Below are 18521 nucleotides of genomic sequence, written 5' to 3'. Positions count from 1 at the left end.
ATTTTAAATGACATTTTAAATTTGTTTAATGCTGAATATGAGTCTGAACATACTGAACATACTACTACATTTCATGGATTAATTTTTCCCACCCACTGCATAGCCAATAAAATTGGTATAATTTCTGTTGCGGAATAGAGACACATGATTTGATATTCTCTTAACAATGCTTTAAAAAATGAATAAATAGCTGCTGCTATAAAACCAGAATCTGGATTTTTTTGACCCATCAGTATAGATTTGAATACTATTACAATTATTTTGTTTCAAATATTGATCCACTATTTATTTCTTTTGGCATACATCTTTCCATTTCATTTATTTTAACATGCAACTTGGGAACAGCCATGGGAGTATTATAGGTGGATCATGCTTTATACATGATGGGGATATTTGAATCGGCTTTGAAGGAGAAAAAAAGAAAGAAAGAAAAAAAGATATTTAAATATATATAATTGCAATATTGACTACTACTTGTGTTATTGCCCATGTGTAGCAAGTTTACCAGTCTCGTCTATAACAAAAAATAATATAAATAAGTAAAATATATATTGATCTTGAAAATGAACAATATTAACAAATAACAAACAAAAAACTAGAAAAGGCAGACACAATCATAAGAAATAACATATCCCAGCAAACACAAAACGTTTTTACAACGTTTCACAACGTTGTTTTTTGGTTGCAATTAGGTAATGTTGCAGTGCAACGTTTTAAAAACGTTTAAGAAACCACACCTAAAATAAAAAAAGAATGTAACCAAAATAAAACGTTTTAGAAACGTTGTGAAAATACCAACCAGGTATGTTTTCTTTAGGTGGTCAAAAAAACGTAAATATCACGTTTGTCTACTACGAAAACAAAACCAGACCAAAATGCAACTTTGGCGAGACGTTTTATTTAGGTGTTAAAATAACGTTATCTGCACGTTTGAATATGACGTTTTAAAAACGTCATTACAGTACTAAAATACAACCAAATCTTTTGACACGTTTGTTTGTTTGTTTACCCTTTCATGCATGAATTATAACCTCATTCATTTTTATTTACTTTTAATTTTCAAATGTGCACTTTAATGGACAGCATGCATTTATAGTTTAAACTGAAGAGATACTGTATTAAATATAATACAGCAATAAAAGGAATATTGTGTGTATTTAACAAACCAATCAATATAATTATATAAAATCATGTGAAATACACAAAAAATATAAATGCACAATATTGCAAAAGGTAGGCTAATTTAACTTCATACTCCCTCCAGTGTACCAAAAGTATGGCAATTTACCCTTATTATATGATGATTCTGATCACATTTCTAACATAGCTCGAAAAGCGATCAGGTGTTTTCAATATCATCTGAAATTAGCAGTGTTTGGGTGATAATTCTTTCTGATTATGTTCAAGATGGAATGTTTGGGACCAATCTGAACCAATCTCCATCTCGTTAAATTGGATAACTTTTCTAAATAAGTTTTATGATTTAGTTTATGCATTTTCTTATCTTCTCTTGGAATCTTAAACTTTCTTCCTCTTTTCTTTTCTTTTTTTTTCCTTTCCCCACAGATATTAATAAAATAACTGTTATATATATTCACAAGTGTTAGTCTCTTTTTTTTTCATGCTCTCTCTCCTTACGTCAACAGAATCTCCTAAGTGACCTGGGTTACACTATTAATCGCTAGGGGTGGGTAGATCGAGGCTTTCGTGAAAAGCAAATGTGCCGTATTGTGTCGAGGCTTCGAAACACTCTGACACCGTCTTCATGATGATCTCTAGTGGTCAGAACAGTGTAATGCAACAAAGGGGGGATTTCCCCTTTCTGGTCAATGTATCCCTGCCTCTGCTTAATTATTTGTATCCCCAGTGGGGATAAATGTATCCCCCCCTCAAAGTGATCATAGTGCTACTACATAGGGGCGAGACGGATCACAAAACTTATCACGGATTCGTGGTTTGATTAAAGTCAATTTTATTTTAAAATGATTACTCACTCACTCTTGAGCGTCTGGCGCGAGTGATTTCAATGTAACGCGCGTCTAGAGGTCCTGCGGCGCGGTGTTTAGCGCGGCGAGGTAGACGCGAGCCTCATTCGCGCATCCAGTTTGCGCGAATGAGGCGAATTGCTAATACAGATCATGTCTTTTCTATCATTTCACTAGCTCAGCATCGCGATCAGTGTTGTGCCAGTTCATACTTAAAAAGAACTAGCTCAAATTTCAGTTCACACATCTGATAATCGAACTATTTCATGTTCATAGTTCTTTTTTTTTTATGAACTAAGTTCACATATCTAACACGTTCATTTGTTAAATTATTTTAACAAAGATGTAGGCTATTATTATTATTAATAATGTTATTTCAACACAATATCTCGTTATTTCGAAATAATGTGTGCGTGTAGCCTATTGATTTTTATTAATAAACAAGTGTTTTCTCGACAAGTGTCGATCGCCATCTCCGTGTGAACGCGCTTATAGAGAGAAATGCACAAAAACCTAATAATGGATTACATAATCAGAGAGTAGCCTTTTTCTTTTTTCGTTTTGAATTATTTCGTTTAAAGACATTTCAAGCTTTGTGTATTTGATGTATTTGTCATGTCTGTGTGAGGCATACACTGAGTTTCGTTAAGTTAGGATGTGCTCTAGTTCACGTGCACGTGCAAGTGAGCGCGCGGGCGCCTCCGTTAGGCTATATTTGTTTCGTCGGCCTATTCATTAAATACAGGCAATTGGTTGATGAAAAATTGATTAAAATTAAGATACAATTTATACAAAACGAAATTCACTTTAAAGAAAGGCTTTCTATAACAACTTCAACTTCAACGGTCAAAATCATGTCTGACCCGCTCCATGTCTCATATTGCGCATCCTATCTTACTCGGTCGTGCTGTTCACTTTTCATAAATCAAATGGAAATCAATGGAAAAAAAACCCATAATATTTTAACAAATATGAAACGCGCTTTTTAATGGCTACAACAGTATAGTAGGCCTACATAGCCTACTCTCTATTTGTACAAATTTCTGCACATTAATTTAATTCTGAATTTTGCACACACAAGTTGAAAGGCATTTGTTCAAATCAGGTTCACGGATAATTGTGCGTGCATTTATAAGCCTAATCATTATGATACTAAAATCCTAACAAATAGGCTATGCTATGTACAAAAAATCAGATGAGCCCATAATATGAGCATTTTCCTCCCATAGAAAACCATTAGGCTATAAGAACGCTTAATGCAGATTAGAATGTCCCCTTATTATGTCGAAATAACGAGATATCGATACTAGGCTACTGTGTCCACCGTGGTCTCCTTTTTGATCAGCGGAAACGATGTTTGATTGTTTGTGATCTGACTGTCCAGCGTATTTGAAAAAGTTAAGCAAACTTTCCTGTCTTTTTGACATTTTTCAAGTGAAACGATCGAGGCTAACAGCAATCTCAACTCGTACAACAAGCGCGCAAGTCATGTGTCACAAACATTGAACACTACACAAACAGTAATTTTTTTTATTTTTTTTTTATTTAGGCAATTAATTTTAGTGACACAGGAGGTGCCGGATCCAATAAAAAAGGTTCCGGATCCAATGTCGGATTAAGCCCTGGTAAAACCTGACTTTTCAAATGAGCGTGAACGTGAACTGCGCGTGCTGCTCATTCCTGCCAGAGTGAGCGCCGCTCTCGTTCACGTTCATTGTATGAAAAGTGATTCGTTCAGTTCAGCGTTCGGCGAAAATATGAACGCGTTCATGCACAACACTGATCGCGATGTAAAGTTAACGTTATTGCATGATCACAGTTCATATGTGTGGGGAAAGATAAGCTATTAGAGTAAAAATATTGCGTTAGGCTACTTCAGTTAATAAGAAAAAAGATTTTACAATTCCTCCAAATGCAGTGATGAAGTTCGTTCTCATTATCTATTTTTATGAATACATTTTTTTCAAAACATCCCCCCCTCTGTTTTTTTCACAAATCGCACCCTGGGTGTAGCCTAATCTTGAACTGAACTTGAACAGCATCCTAACTGTTTGTTCACATTTCATTATTTTGTCATTTGTCATGTAAGGCAAAAAAAAAAAAACCTCAGTCTGAAAAGTGACCTTTGTGTTACGGTTTTTTTTTTTTTTTTGCAAAATGTTTTCTTAAAATATATATATTGCCCTGAAACCCTTAAATCTCTGAATGTGTCATTTGAGCCTGATTCTATATTGTGGGTATTGAAAGGAATTTATTTTGTGTAACAGTGGTTTGAGTTATTTTCTGGGAAACTGAATTTCAATCTATATTTTTTTACTTGACAAGTTTGGCCCATAGACAGTATATAAGAGGTTTTGCCTTGTCTGGTGCCCGAACAATTTAAATTCAACTTGATTTGAGGCAGCCACCGTTACAAGTGGACAAATGATAAATCCGAATTGTCTCCCAATCCATACTCAATCCTTGGAAAATGTAACTGTGATATATGACTCATTAGATATTGCTTGATGCTAGAATATTTTTTTTGTAACTACAAGAGTCTCGAGAGTAGCCCAAGCAAAAAAAAAAAAGTAGGCTACGAGACATCGTGATTCACACAAGGAAAACCACAAAGAACACCGGACCAGAGGTTGTTTGATCACACAACAGAGAATTGAATAAAGGCCTGGTAGAGCATGCAATGTGGAATGAACACACACACACAGTGGTATTTAACATTGTGCTTGTAGTGTGTTCGTTGTAACAATTTCTTTCTGTGATTTTCATGAAGTTATCGGTTTTATGGTCTAGTGGGGCATTATGGATCCTATATGTGGTAAAAAAAAAAAAAATCCTGAGTGTGACTTTAACAACATACAGTCAGATATTGTATTTACTTAGGCCTATTTATTCATTCATTTTCATTTCCTTGATTGGAATAATAGCGGGGTAAACTTACTGGCATGGGAGGCCAGAGCAAATTAATTTACCATTTTATATAATAGTGAAAGAAATCCACTACTGAATTCCCACGATTTTTCAATATAAAATAAAAATAGAGAAATGGATTAAGGCAGCCAGAATAGAGAAACGTCACATTTACCGTCACTCCATCAGCAGCTCCATTCGAAACACCCGTTACTTTATTTATTTATTTATTTAGTCATTTTATGTCAGGGCAGAATAACGCAAGGTATATTAAATGTATACATTACATTTTTCAAAAAATAAGAAAATATATAAACTTCATAAAGTTTTATAGTTTTTAAATTATCACTCACGTGCAAAGCCCGCGAACGAACCAGGCAGAGGGCATATAAGCTGTGGTCAGTGCCCAGAACGCGCATAGCGGACGTCTCCGGGATCGCCACAGAGGACTGTGATTAAAGGTAAGTAGCCTTCCTAGTATACTTACTTACTTATAAGTTTATTTTATTTACATTTAGAACAACAAACATCAAACTATAAATATGACATTTCAAAATATGACCAAAGTAAATAATTTATATTACTAGGAGGACATATGTAGTATGAAAAGTTTGTTTTCCTTGGCAATTATAACAAAATGAATAAAATAATCTCATATAAAACTAATTAGGCCTAAATGGTGAAAAAGTCTCAGTTGTTGGAAAAGACTGCCTTTTCCACACACAAACAATGACTTTCCGTCTCGCCAGTAACTGTTAGGTCTAAGTTACCATAGACTGTAAATAAATACCGTTAAATACCGTTACATATGTGTGACGTAATTTGGCCCAGCAAATGCGCTCAGACTAAGAGACGCTCTTTTGTTTCAGTCACCTTTGCCAACATTACCTATAAAGAAATGTATTATTATTATTATTATTAATAATAATAATAAAAATAATCTTCACTTTGTAATAAAAGTATCGCGTAAGCAACGTTGTCTCGCTTGGCCGCAAGCGCCTCACACTAAACACGCCCCAACCCTCCTCTCCCTCTCTCTCATCCAGAGTGACGTTAGAAGGAGAAAGAAAACACTAATAAGGATACCGATGAGAACTCTAATGAAATCCACCACCCGTACTACACATAACAACACGTGTTATTTTAATAATAATGATAATTCATGATTAAATAAATAATGAAATTAAAACATTTAGAGTAGGTTAACTGGCTATTCATCATGAAATGTCGTTTAAGTTACTGTCACTGACTGGTATTTCACAATACTGCATGCCTAACTTATTGCTTACTTAAAATAACTTGGCTTCTTATTTGTTAGGGTTGAAAAGTCTCATCAAATGCATTTCTCTATATTGGTCATGAAAATAATTATTCTCTTCTCTTTTTTCAGCTTCATTTACCATCTGTTTGTTGGCAAGTCATCCTGCATTTGTAATTTTAATCTTTTAAAGGTAAGTAATATTCTGCATTTCACTTAAAGGTGCTCTTAGTAATGTTGATTTTATTATTTAATATTCTGCATTTCACTTAAAGATGCTCTTAGTAATGTTGATTTTATTATTTATGTAGTTATAATCTTATTTAATTATTTTCCACTTATACAAATTAGCTTGTTTGCCTGGAATCTGAATGTTTCCAAGATTGTTTCCTAAAGTAGAGTCTCAATTTTTCCTGTCAGCTTTGTTGTTTGGAGTACTTCAATCATCAGCTCATCTGTTGTTCTCTGATAGTAAGTAAATTTTACACTTAATAAAACACAATAACTCCAGTCAAACCCAATTTAATCTACTTAAAGTAGTCACCCCTCAAACCTAGAATACTCTATTTACACGCCAAATCAGTGTGACTTCTTCAAGAAAATTAGCAGTAGTAAAGCATCCAAAAGTGAAATACATTTAGTCCATGACAATTTCATGTGCGAATGAAATAACCCTTTAAGTTAATTTAATTGCTACCCTTTCCTTCTCTTTAATTTAAGCCATGGACAGGAAGAGTAGGAAGAGAGAGTATGACAGGGAGTGGGTCACTTTGAAAAGACTAAGCAAACTACAAAGAAAAAGGGAACAAACAGAGAATTCAGAACTTCTAATAACAGCCAAATGTGAAACTGCTGACACAAATACGCTGGAAATAATAGAAAACCAAGAGATGCATGACATAAACATGGACAATGATGAAAATGAAACACTGAACTTAGAAACAGAACACATTTCTGAAGATTCAGATGTTTTGATGGATGATGAATTTTCAGATGATGATTCCCTGATGATGAGTGATTCAAATTCAAATATAGCCAGTGACATCGCTTCTTGGAGCATAGAAAATGGAATTGCCCATAATGCTACGGATAGTCTTCTAAAATTATTGAAGAAACATGGAACAAAAGACCTTCCATCTTGTTCCAGAACCTTGCTTGAGACTCCAAAAACTGTAAATATTCAGCACAAGTCAGGAATGGAGTATTTCTACTTTGGAGTAGAAAAAATGTTAAATAATCACATACAGAAATACCCGGTCGAAACAACTGAGAAGATGCATACCCTGGAGTTGAGACTTAATATTGATGGCCTCCCACTCTTCAAAAGTTCAAAAACGTGCTTTTGGTCAGTTCTTTGCAGCACCAATCTAAAACCTACAAATGTGTTTCCAGTGGCCATCACATGTGGAAAATCAAAGCCCGGTGATTTGGAATTTCTATGTGACACAGTTGAGGGAATTCGGAAATTGGAGAAAGAGGGTCTGTGGTACCATGGAAGACGCATCATAGTTAAAATTAGCGGCATTATCTGTGATGCACCTGCCAAGGCCTTCATCAAGTCAATAAAACACTTCTCAGGGTATTATGGATGTGATAGATGCATTCAGAAAGGTCAGTGGCTGGGGCGTATGACATTTCAGCAGGTGGACAATCTAGTGTTACGTACTGACAAGTCTTTTAGACAAAAGCAGCAGGAAGAACACCACAATGGAGAACAAGAAACTCCACTTTGCCAGCTAAATATGGACATGGTTTCTGGTTTCCCTATTGATTATATGCATCAAGCATGTCTTGGAGTGATGAAAAAACTTGTCCTGACATGGATTCGAGGGCCAAAAGAGACAAGGATGTCTGCTGGACACACAATGATTGTAAGCAACAAGCTTGAAAATCTCCGAAACAGCATTCCCAGTGTGTTTGCCAGACGCCCCAGGGGACTAAATGAAATTGACAGATGGAAAGCGACTGAGTACAGACAGCTAATGTTGTACACAGGAAAAGTTGTTCTGAAAGGAATTCTTAAACAAGAGCTGTATGACAACTTCATGTGCTTCTCCACGGCAATGTGCATTCTGGTCCAACCAAGTCTCACACGGAAACACTGGCAATACGCGAGAGATCTCTTGAGATTTTTTGTGCTACAGTGCAGAGAACTGTATGGAGAAAGTTTCCTTGTGTACAATGTCCATCAGATGCTCCATATTGCAGATGTTGCAAAACAGTTTGAGGGTCTGGATGAATGTAGTGCTTTTCCGTTTGAAAACTTCAACCAGAAACTGAAGAGAATGGTTCATTCTGGAAGAAGTCCACTGGCTCAGGTAACAAGAAGAATTCTTGAAGGGCAAAAGATGCAGAAGGGAACAATGGAGGAACACATCAAGTGTACAAGACCCAACAATTTGTTTGGAGTTGACCAGACCTTCTTTGAGGTTATTGAAGAAGATGGGCTGGAAAAACAAACACTCCAATGTAGGGTCTACGACAAGACAGCTCCCCTCTACACAGAGCCCTGTGACTCTCGCATTGTTGGTTCCTATGTTGGCAAAGCAAGGGAGACAACAATTAGGAGAGTATTAAAATCTGATCTCAAATCTCAAGCAATCATGATTGACCATATGGATAACAACAATATTTTGTTTCTTTACATTTTGCACACCGATCATGGACATTGCTTGACCCTATGAACATTTAAAATGTGGATGACATTTCAGGAAATCATGCAACACTAATTATGCAAAATTTATAGTAATCATGATTCAGTAAAACCTGCATTTAAATGATAAGAATTCAGGATTATTCAGGATTTATTCCAGGAAATCTTTATAGCAAATATCTGTAAGTGAATCATTTAAAAAATATATATAAATATAATTTTTTTTTATCCTTATTTGTACAAAATTCCTTTATTTACCAATTAGAACATTTTAAATGACCAATAACCAAATTCAATTTTTTTAGATGATTACCTACGTTGTGGTCGAATTTGACAAAGAGAAGACTGTTGCAATTGTATGCAGGTCATGGATTGTGTCAAATGGAAATGTAAGTATTGCTATTGCATAGCTTTTGTGATAAAGTACATACACTATATGGACTGTATTGTAAAAGCCTTTTCACTTTTTGAATGGTTTATGATTAGAATTTTGTCTAAACAAACAGATTTTGAGCTGCTACTGGCCTCCATCTGAGCCATCTAAGAAGGCAAAAAGCGGAGAGCTGCCAGATAAGAGGACGTGGAACCTCTTTAAAATCAGAATTCTGGAAAAATCCTTTACATGTAAGAGAAAATGTTTTGATTTCAAATTCTGACTGCATACTCTGGGTCTGTTAGCTACCTAGCTAAATAGATATTTTTAGAATACTTTAATGCTAAAGTATAAATATACTTTAAATATACAGTACTTAGCTTCATGTTTATGGAGATGTGGGGTGGTACCATGGTGGGCAACTGATTTAACCGGTGTTGCAGCTGAACAACGGTAACCTGTAACAAATATACAGCCCTGCGACAAGCAAAAATTTTAGACCTAACTTTGTATCTGTGTTTTATACATACCGTATTTATACATTTTTAATGTTTAATTAAGATTGTTAGTGTTGTAAAAATAAAGTGGCAACATCATTAGAGCAAGTACACCAACAATATTGGCTTCCATATATTTAATAATTTAATCATAATTTTGTTTTTTAGCAAACTATCAGAAAGCTCTGGTTTACTTGAAGCGTGCTGAGGAGCTTTCCAATGTTGAAACGGATGGAGACTCCCAAATTAAGAAAAGAACACACAGGCGACCAAGTCGTTTCGAAAGTGATACGGAGGATGGTAAATAATTTAAATACACTGTTATTGTATCTACATATCAATCAATCAATCCTCTTTACGCCGTCTGGTGCTTGAGGCGACTGCAAGGGAACTCCATTTTGTTCTGTCGGCTGCTGTTGTGGGAGCAGTCTGTATGAAAGTAAAAGAGTAGTAAAACTCGAGAGCACGTAGATGTGAATTTGAGAACTTGTACAATAAATATTTGTACTTGTATGCTAAAATGTACACTCACAGCTCTGATGTGAAAACGGCACTTCTATTGTACTTGATGATGTCACGAAACCCGCCTCCTCAGGGACGATCTGAAACGCTAACATTAATGCATTAGACTGATTTTCACAAGCAAGTCTTTTTGACTTGGTTTTGGCTTTTAAACATAAATTCTCTCCTCACTCGTTTTTTATTTGGAATAATAATATTACACACCAAAGAAAAACTTCTTTTTTTTTTAGGCATTGGTTTGAGTCTGATATAGCCTACTATTAGTTGGTCAGTTGTTGAATTCTGATGGTGAGTTTTGGGGTATTACTGAACTATGTCTGAAATGTAAGTGTCATATTTCTGTTATTATAATGTAATCAATTCTATTTCTGCCAAAATTGTATCTCTATTCAGCAATCAGGGCACTTGGTGTAAAGCAGTAGGAAGTAAAGTCTCCAAACATTTGTTTTTAGATAAACTTGATTTAATTAAAGGGGTCATATAATGCCATTTTTGTACAAGCTAATATGATTATTTAGGGTCTGAATTAAAAGTTTGTAATATACTTTAATTAAAAATTCTCATTAGTATTGTAAGAAAACACAAATTTTACCTGGTCAAAAACAGCTCTGTTTTCAGCACGCCGTTTTAGTGCATTTGTCTTTAAATGATAATGATCTTTGCTCACCCCGCCCCTCTGTTCTGTGGTGCGTTTTTTACACAACACACGTGGAGTGTTGCCTTGACAACAGTTGAGGCTATATTTTGAAGAATGGCAACGGGAGTCTCTGAGGATAACATAATAACTATAACGCATTGTTCAGTATAAACATGGAATTAGTAATTATATTGAGAACGTCGTAAAAACATGCCGTAATGTAACGTTACCCTGAGTGTAAACATTAAGTTAGCCGCATTCATCGTGAAGCGTGCTAGCGATTTGCAAAGATTAATATAAGGATTAATATAAGGTTAATAAAATGTTAAAAATTTGTTTGGGTTAATATGTTTCCCTCATTTTAGTGGGAAAAATATATGTTATCGATTTGATTTTGTTATTAGGAAAATTTTATAATCATCAAACTAAATGGAGTAACTCAAACCCCAATTTTGCTAATTTTAAAGCAGCCTTAAAAAATAAAAAACACACAATTCATTATTATTAATAAAACAGGCAGCAGGTTTATTTGCACTGAACACAAATTTGCTTTCTTATGTCATATTCTGGGCTCGTCTGCTTTACTGTACATAGTAGGCTATGCTTAACTTGTTTGGTGTTTACTGAGTTTGATAATATCATTTATTTCTTTTAATATCAGTCTAATGCATTAATGTTAGCGTTTCAGATCGTCCACGAGGAGGCAGGTTTCGTGACATTTTCACAAAATGAATGTCCAACTGTCTGTCAACTAATTATAATCAGGCATTTAGCAAAATTTGGAATGATATAACCGTTTCAATATATGTGGTTTTCACTCACAGAATTGGCCACACCAGCAAAGCATCCTAGGTCCACATGTATGGCTGGAAACCTCAAGAGACCTCAAGCTCCTGTTTTCATAAATAACAGGCAGCATGATGAGCCATTGCCACAAGACAGTAAGTAACCTGCAAGAACAATTTGTTTAAAGTTGTTTACATCAAACTAACCAATAATATCAGATCAAAAATAAATAAGGAGCTAATACAAAATGTTTATTACCATTTAAAATTAACAGACAGGAATGCTACAACACCTTGCCCATCAAGTAAGTGTTAAAAATATTCTGCATATATATATACACATACACACATTAATGATTTTTTTTATTACTTAAAAACATTTAGAAGGAATGTTTTGGGATCAATATAAGTTAAGCTCTATTACCAACACTTAAGCAGAAACAGGTACAATAGGACCTTCAGTGTTTGGTCTCTAGTAGGGGAGAGCCGGGACGATTGAAACGCGGGACGGATGAAACATTGCGATTTTCTTGAAAACCACTCACGTCATGTACGTCATATTTCTTCAGCACGTATAACACGCAATGCCTACCAGACCCGCGAAAACATTTCTTCTTTACGTCATGCCGTTTTGGATTTAAAGCCGGAAAGCTGTTTTTGAGTGCAGTAAGTGAATTCTTTCGTGCGGTACTTTTTTTTGACTGACAAGTTGTATTTATTGTTTCATGTGCCATTGTAATGATAATACGGCAGGTGTATTAGTACTGTAACACACCCTTAAGTGTGCAATATCAAAGTTTTTTAGTTTAAGGGAAAAACAGGTTTAACTGTCGGGATGCGCTGTCGGGACGGATGAAGCAGCGCCTTCTGCCAGTTAAATCTGGTCATAGGAAAACCGCTGTTAAGGCTATTCAACTAGTAAACACTCGATATGACTCAAGGAAGAAGTGTAAGATAATTAATTGTAAACGGATTTGTCTGTCTTCGTCAAAATAGCCTATTAGAAAGATTACACAAAATGCGCATAGGCTTATCGTCTATGTTTAATGGGTGATAGAACAAAATGGTTAAAATGAGCCTTTAAATTAAAATAAATGACAAAATATGTTTGTAACAATATGTACACAAGTTACTTGTCAGGTATTGTTCATAAAAACAAGCATTAGATAAATAGTTTCCGTTTAAACTGTTATGTTTCATCCGTCCCACCCCTGTGTTGCAACCGTCCCGCTCAGGCGGGACGATTGAAACAAAGCACAACTACAGATCAAATTCAATTTTTACTTAAATCATTCTATATTTGTACCGAATAACACATGACACTAAGAGAACACATATGTGAGTTGTTGATCACACACACAAAAAAAATCGATCTGTAACCTTATCGTAGAAAATGACGTTTATCTGAAAAGTTTCAACTGTCCCGCCTCTCCCCTACTATGCAAAATGGCAATGAATATATAAGCTATGCACCTCACTCCAAATAATTTTTTTTTTTTTTAATTGAATTTTTTTTTTAAAGGTATAATTTCAAAGATATAGCCACAAAATGTAAGCATTTTATGCTCTGTCAATAAACTAAATCTTAACTTTCCTTTGTTAAATGTGTGTTGTTGTTTTTTACCTCATAGCATCAGCAGTGGCCTGTCAAAAAAGATGTCAGAGGACAGATGAAGAGCAAAGTAATTACTTTTATGCTACACTGAGTTGTTGTGTTTACATGTTATATGGTATCTGGAATGGGTGGAACGGTACATGTATTCGTATTGAACCGAATCGGTACGGGCGTCACGGTTCGGTGCATGAATTTACACTGAGAATACACGGTTTAAAAATAAATAAAACTCACGTGCAAATTAATTAATGTAATGCGGAACTACTGTTACTACTGTTTAGTTGTAGGTTATGTTCTCATACTACTGTATGAGAACATAACCTACAACTAAATTAACATTATCTTACATAATTTCTAAACATTTTTATTTAGCTTTGTGAACCTTTTTATAAAACATGGCCATTTATTTTTATTTAAAGGGCTTATGTCTGCTATTGTAGGCTCATTTAGTTAATGTAAGCAACTAATTTAGACGCAAGAACTGGGTGCCGGTGCGGTGAGATGTACATGCTCGGCCAGATTCGGCTTGAAGTCGTGCATCTTCGGATGCGGAGCCGCACGCACTGTCAAAAAAAAAGCCGTGCACTGCACACCGCCACGCGAAATGGGGCGCGCATGACCGCCCACACCGCAATGACATTTTTGCCGAGATGCTGTATTTTCAGTTTTATAGCTGATTGTCTTATTTTGTTTACATCTTACTTTACACACTTCAGGGCAGGCTGTCGCAGCTATAGCTCGGGAGAGACTGTATAGGTGGTACAGCCTGAGACACGCACAATAAAAATAATTGCCTTCTGCATTTTTGTTTTGATTTCCCTCCATGTACCGAACTCGTACCGAACCATGATGTATGAACCGAACAATGACTTCGGTGTACCGTTCCACCCCTAGTATCTGGTGTGCAGAATTTTAATGCATGTGTTGTATTTTTATGGTCAGACTACCTAACGCTAAATCGAAAGGTTGATGCAATCATGACAGAGCTGCGTCAGCTGCGAGAATTAATTATGCAGCAGCAGCAAGATGTCACTGAAGAACAGGCAACATCTGTGGAACAGATGCAGACAGAGGAAGAGCTGTCTGCATTCTGTTTAAAGCTTAATCAAGAAAGGCCATTTAGAAAATCCATGGTGATTACCTTTCTGTATAAAAATCTAAGTATACATATTTACATTAAATTATAGATACTATATATATATATATATATATATATATATATATATATATATATATATTATCGATAAAACTGTTACTTACATGTTTTTTAGATTGCATTCAGTGTGCGACTGTGCTCTGGGACAGTTGGCCAGTCGATACGAAGGATGATGCGGGCATTTGGGACAAACATGCTATGGTCCAAATTCAGCCTAAAGGGAAGAAAAGGAAAAAAAGTTTTTCAGGACCTTCACATCATGAGTCTTATAAAAAGTAAGGTCCAGGACACACTAGACAATTTTCAAATCTTAACCAATTTTAAAACTAACCGAAAAACCAAAACCCGGTACCGATATGGAACCAGGACCTAACCGGTATGTAACCGGACCGAATCAATTCATTCTGACCGTGTTAAGGTGATAAATGTTTATTTAAAGTCTAAAAAAGCAAACTATTTAAAGCACAAATGGAGATATGAGTTCTGCTATGATGACCCTAGTTTGTTTGTGCCGTTTAACTTCTGTCTCTGTGTTGTTTACAGGAACATCATATTGGATGCTGCAGGCTGACGAGTGCTATAATGAAATTACTACATTATATTTAGCATTGACATTAACGCTTGTCCAGGACAAGTACCATTTTTTAAACTGAAACTGTACTGAGGGTACAGAAGCCTAGCTTTTGCAGCCTCCATTTGGGGAGGTGCGCGCGCAGGCAAATGCCAGCTCGCAGTGCGTACATAGTTAAAATAAAAAATAAAATTAAAATTAAAACAATTGCAATATCATCAAAGACAATACATTGATCGCACATCCCTAAGCACATAAAGAATGAACTTACAATTTTACTGACATTTGCCAACTTCTCCTTCTCTCCTCCTGTTTCGCGTGCAGGAGACAGACGTATGCTGCCGTAACGTTAAATGATGCGGATTGTCACGTGAACAAGCAAATCCACAAAGATATAATAATAATAAAATAAAACGTACACTAATTAGATAGTTTTAATTTGGAAAGCATTTAGACACGTCTAATTCAAAGTGTCATCTAAAATGTAAGACCTTTCATGAGTAAAAATAAGACAAGACTTTTTATGGCCTTACATTTTAAGAATCTAACAAGACTTTAAGAATCCACGGGAACCCTGTTTGAGGTGAACGTGTGAAACGTGAATAACAAGAAAATAACAATGGAATCACCAAAAGCCGAGAATTTTTATTTATTTATTTTTTGCACGTTAAATTATTGTAAATAATGATATGTATAATGAATGAAGCACATGAACCTCCTCTCTCGCTCGTCAAACACACAGACCCAAAGCGCTGCACTTTCACAAAGCTGTTCAACCATAAATTATGTGCATGGTCAGCCATGCACATAACACTACTGATAATTGATATTTTAAATATCAGTCAATGTCGATTTTTTTACTCGCAGTTGTAGTTGCCAGTAATTGTATTCCGCTATCAAAGCTAAATCGACCAACCTCCAATTCTAACCTGCCTGTGGCGCCGACAAGATAACAGAAGCGAGCACATTACAAATCTTACCATTAAATAAGTTAACATCTGCATTAAGAATGACGTTATAAAAAAGCAACAACAACAACTTACCAGTATTTTCACGCATAACCTCAAGATTTCACTAGCTCACTGGAAGAACCCGCGAATCGATTCCCGCCTGGACGACGTTGACGCATGTGTAATTTGCAATTATAGGCCTACAGAAAAACCAATGTGTAGGCCACCTACTGGCGGTTTAGTTTCATGTTTAAAACTAAGTATAATTTTATTAAAAAATGTCCTCAACATTTCTTATTTGTAGTTTCAAAACAAAAACATTCTCATAACATAATTTAATGCCGTTGTTATTAATTAATTTTCCAATTGATTAATGTAAAATGAAAGATGAAGCACACAAGATGGTGTGGGGGTATATCATTTGTATAAAGGTAAAAGAAAATGCCCTATAGGGGTGAATATCACAAATATGAAAATTTGTATATTTCATATAATTTAATAAAAAATATTTTTTCCCCAGATAAGCTACTTTTTACTACGACAAGTGAATGACTGATTTACTTGTCCAAAGGACAAGCATGACAAGGCTTAATGTCGAGCCCTTGTAGTAATATGAAACATGCAGAACTTTTGCATTACTGTAGCTATAATAAAGTAGTTATTGTATATCAAGGATTATAAAATGGCCTGCTTTGACAGAATTTACATAATCAGAGACAATTTCTGACTTAGAAAGTAGCCCCATTCAGATTGAATATTTTTCCTATTTTTTCTTTGGTTTCATGTTTTATCTGTTAATGTTATTTTCAGGAGCATGCCTTCAAACCTTTAAGGCTGCAAAGATGCCAGAGATAGAGGGAGAAGTGGCAGAGTTTTTAAAGCATGCCCCAAACAAACGCGGAGGACCAAAAAAACTCAGGGTACTTATCTACATGCAATAGCCTATGTCTATAATTACAAGGACAGTAAAACCTGATTTTTTTAAAACCTAGAATATACAGTGTGCAAACAGTGCATACACTTGCGTGTGTGACAGAGATAAAGAGATTTGTCTGATTAAATTGCCTTATATGAGGGTTTTCAAAATTGTATATTTATTTAAGATGAGGCTATTTACATGTTAGCAATGACAAAGCAATTAGAAAGAAACACTTGTTGTGTCTTGTGTCTTATGTGTTCCTTTTTTTAAGACTGATGAGCCCACAGCTGAAGATGATGACGAGGTAATATATTCTTCATCTAATTTTTTTCTATATTCTACTGTTAGGCCAGGGATCGGGGAACATATTGGGCATGAGCCATATACTTGTTTCACTGATTACTAAAATAAAGCAAACAATCTCACAATTGTTATTTTTTTATTAATTTTTAAGTAATTAGTCAAACAAGTGTGTTGATAGCTTTTATGGCTCTACCAGTGTAGGGAATGATAATAATCAATAATTGATAATACTCATGAGTTATGACATTATTTTTTCATTCTTCTTTGACAGACCCAAATTGGACAGGTACACTTTCATATGTTACTTCACAAATTAATTGTTTCACTGAGGTGATGAACTGATACAAATTTGTATTTTTTAAATAGACCTCTCTAAACACAAACAATTGATTTTATTACAATGATTTGAATTTCAGTCTCCCCCCCTCTTCCACTCTGACAGTGAAGACCTTGGAGTTTAAAGTGTTTCTTTGCGATTTTGTTTTTATTAAATCTATTACTAATTTGTATATAATTCTTTAAAATTTCCATGTGTTTTATTGATGATTTATCTTGTTGTTTTGTTTCTTATAATAATATATTATATATAGATTGTTATTTATTAAAAATGTTGTAATATATTACAGAAATGTAATCATTAATTCAAATAATTCATTACAATCATTAATCATATCATATCAACCATATTGTGTTATTAATCAATAAATTATAAAGAATTTGCTTACCTTTTATGTTTTGTGTCCAGTGATTTCTCAATGTTTTGAACGGGTCCCAGAAAGAATTGTGTTTAAGATGAGTAGCCCACTGATCGATCACTCTTCACACTGGAATCTTGGAAGACGGACGTGGCAACAGTTGCAAAACATAGGCTGCTGCTACAAACGCTGCTACATCCAAGGATGGAAACATGTCAGGTTTTAGTGAGAACACGTTCTTTCCGTGAAGTTTTCGGGTGAACGTGGTGAAAACCAATAGGAAAAAAAGTACCACATAAGACGTGATATTGACGTTTTTAAAACGTTACAGGATGACGCATGTTTGAAGCAACATTAAAAAACTATTTCTTCAATGTTGTGAAAATACGTATCTATAACGTTAAAAAAATGTTTCAACCACGTTGTGAAAATACGTATTTATAACGTTAAAAAAAAGTTTCAACCACGTTGTGAAAATACGTATTTATAACGTTAAAAAAATGTTTCAGCCACGTTGTGAAAATACGTATTTATAACGTTTAAAAAACCCGACATCTGTCGTATTAAATACGTCGGATAAAAACGTTGTGACAACTTTTTCAGGACGTGAAAAAAACGTTTTCGCAACGTTTTTGTGTTTGCTGGGATGACAGTGGTGGAATTTAGAAAATCCAAATAAAAAGATATGAAAGTAA

At 34.9% G+C, this 18521-nt stretch overlaps 2 protein-coding genes across 13 annotated transcripts; one reads left to right on the top strand and one right to left on the bottom strand.

Annotated features, from left to right (window-relative positions):
• The first annotated feature begins 8854 nt into the window (after positions 1-8854).
• On the top strand, positions 8855-17810 carry LOC307010868 (uncharacterized protein). 5 transcript variants are annotated; one of them, XM_079635943.1, is made up of 8 exons: positions 8855-8985; positions 9109-9192; positions 9310-9427; positions 9842-9973; positions 16720-16829; positions 17100-17132; positions 17403-17417; positions 17548-17810. In XM_079635943.1, exons 2-8 carry the CDS (start codon positions 9109-9111, stop codon positions 17590-17592), a joined length of 537 nt encoding a protein of 178 aa, XP_079492069.1. In that variant the 5' UTR covers positions 8855-8985; the 3' UTR covers positions 17593-17810. The 5 variants fall into 5 exon arrangements, 4 of the variants coding, with proteins under 4 accessions (XP_079492069.1, XP_079492068.1, XP_079492066.1 ...); XM_079635942.1 differs by having other exon boundaries at positions 17403-17810; XM_079635940.1 differs by having other exon boundaries at positions 17100-17810.
• Positions 9412-18424, bottom strand: LOC307010869 (uncharacterized protein). Of its 8 annotated transcripts, none has more exons than XR_013800294.1 (6): positions 17857-18251; positions 14493-14602; positions 13242-13261; positions 11655-11782; positions 10033-10102; positions 9412-9653 (listed from the first exon to the last, which is right to left on the bottom strand). XR_013800294.1 is itself a non-coding variant. In XM_079635944.1 (6 exons), the coding sequence occupies exons 1-5, from the start codon at positions 14508-14510 to the stop codon at positions 10029-10031; spliced, it is 318 nt and encodes a 105-aa protein (XP_079492070.1). In that variant the 5' UTR covers positions 14511-14607; the 3' UTR covers positions 9412-9653; positions 9868-10028. The 8 variants fall into 8 exon arrangements, 1 of the variants encoding a protein (XP_079492070.1); XM_079635944.1 differs by lacking the exon at positions 17857-18251 and adding an exon at positions 10206-10283 and having other exon boundaries at positions 9868-10102; positions 14493-14607; XR_013800292.1 differs by lacking the exon at positions 9412-9653 and having other exon boundaries at positions 9963-10102; positions 11655-11725; positions 17857-18424.
• Between the last annotated feature and the right edge of the window lie 97 nt (positions 18425-18521).

This window comes from Phoxinus phoxinus (genome assembly GCF_949152265.1).
Source record: "Phoxinus phoxinus genome assembly, chromosome: 14".
In the NCBI taxonomy this organism is placed as follows: Eukaryota; Metazoa; Chordata; class Actinopteri; order Cypriniformes; family Leuciscidae; genus Phoxinus; species Phoxinus phoxinus.
The sequence above is the reverse complement of the archived record's forward strand: the minus strand, read 5'-3'. Positions and strand labels throughout refer to the sequence as shown.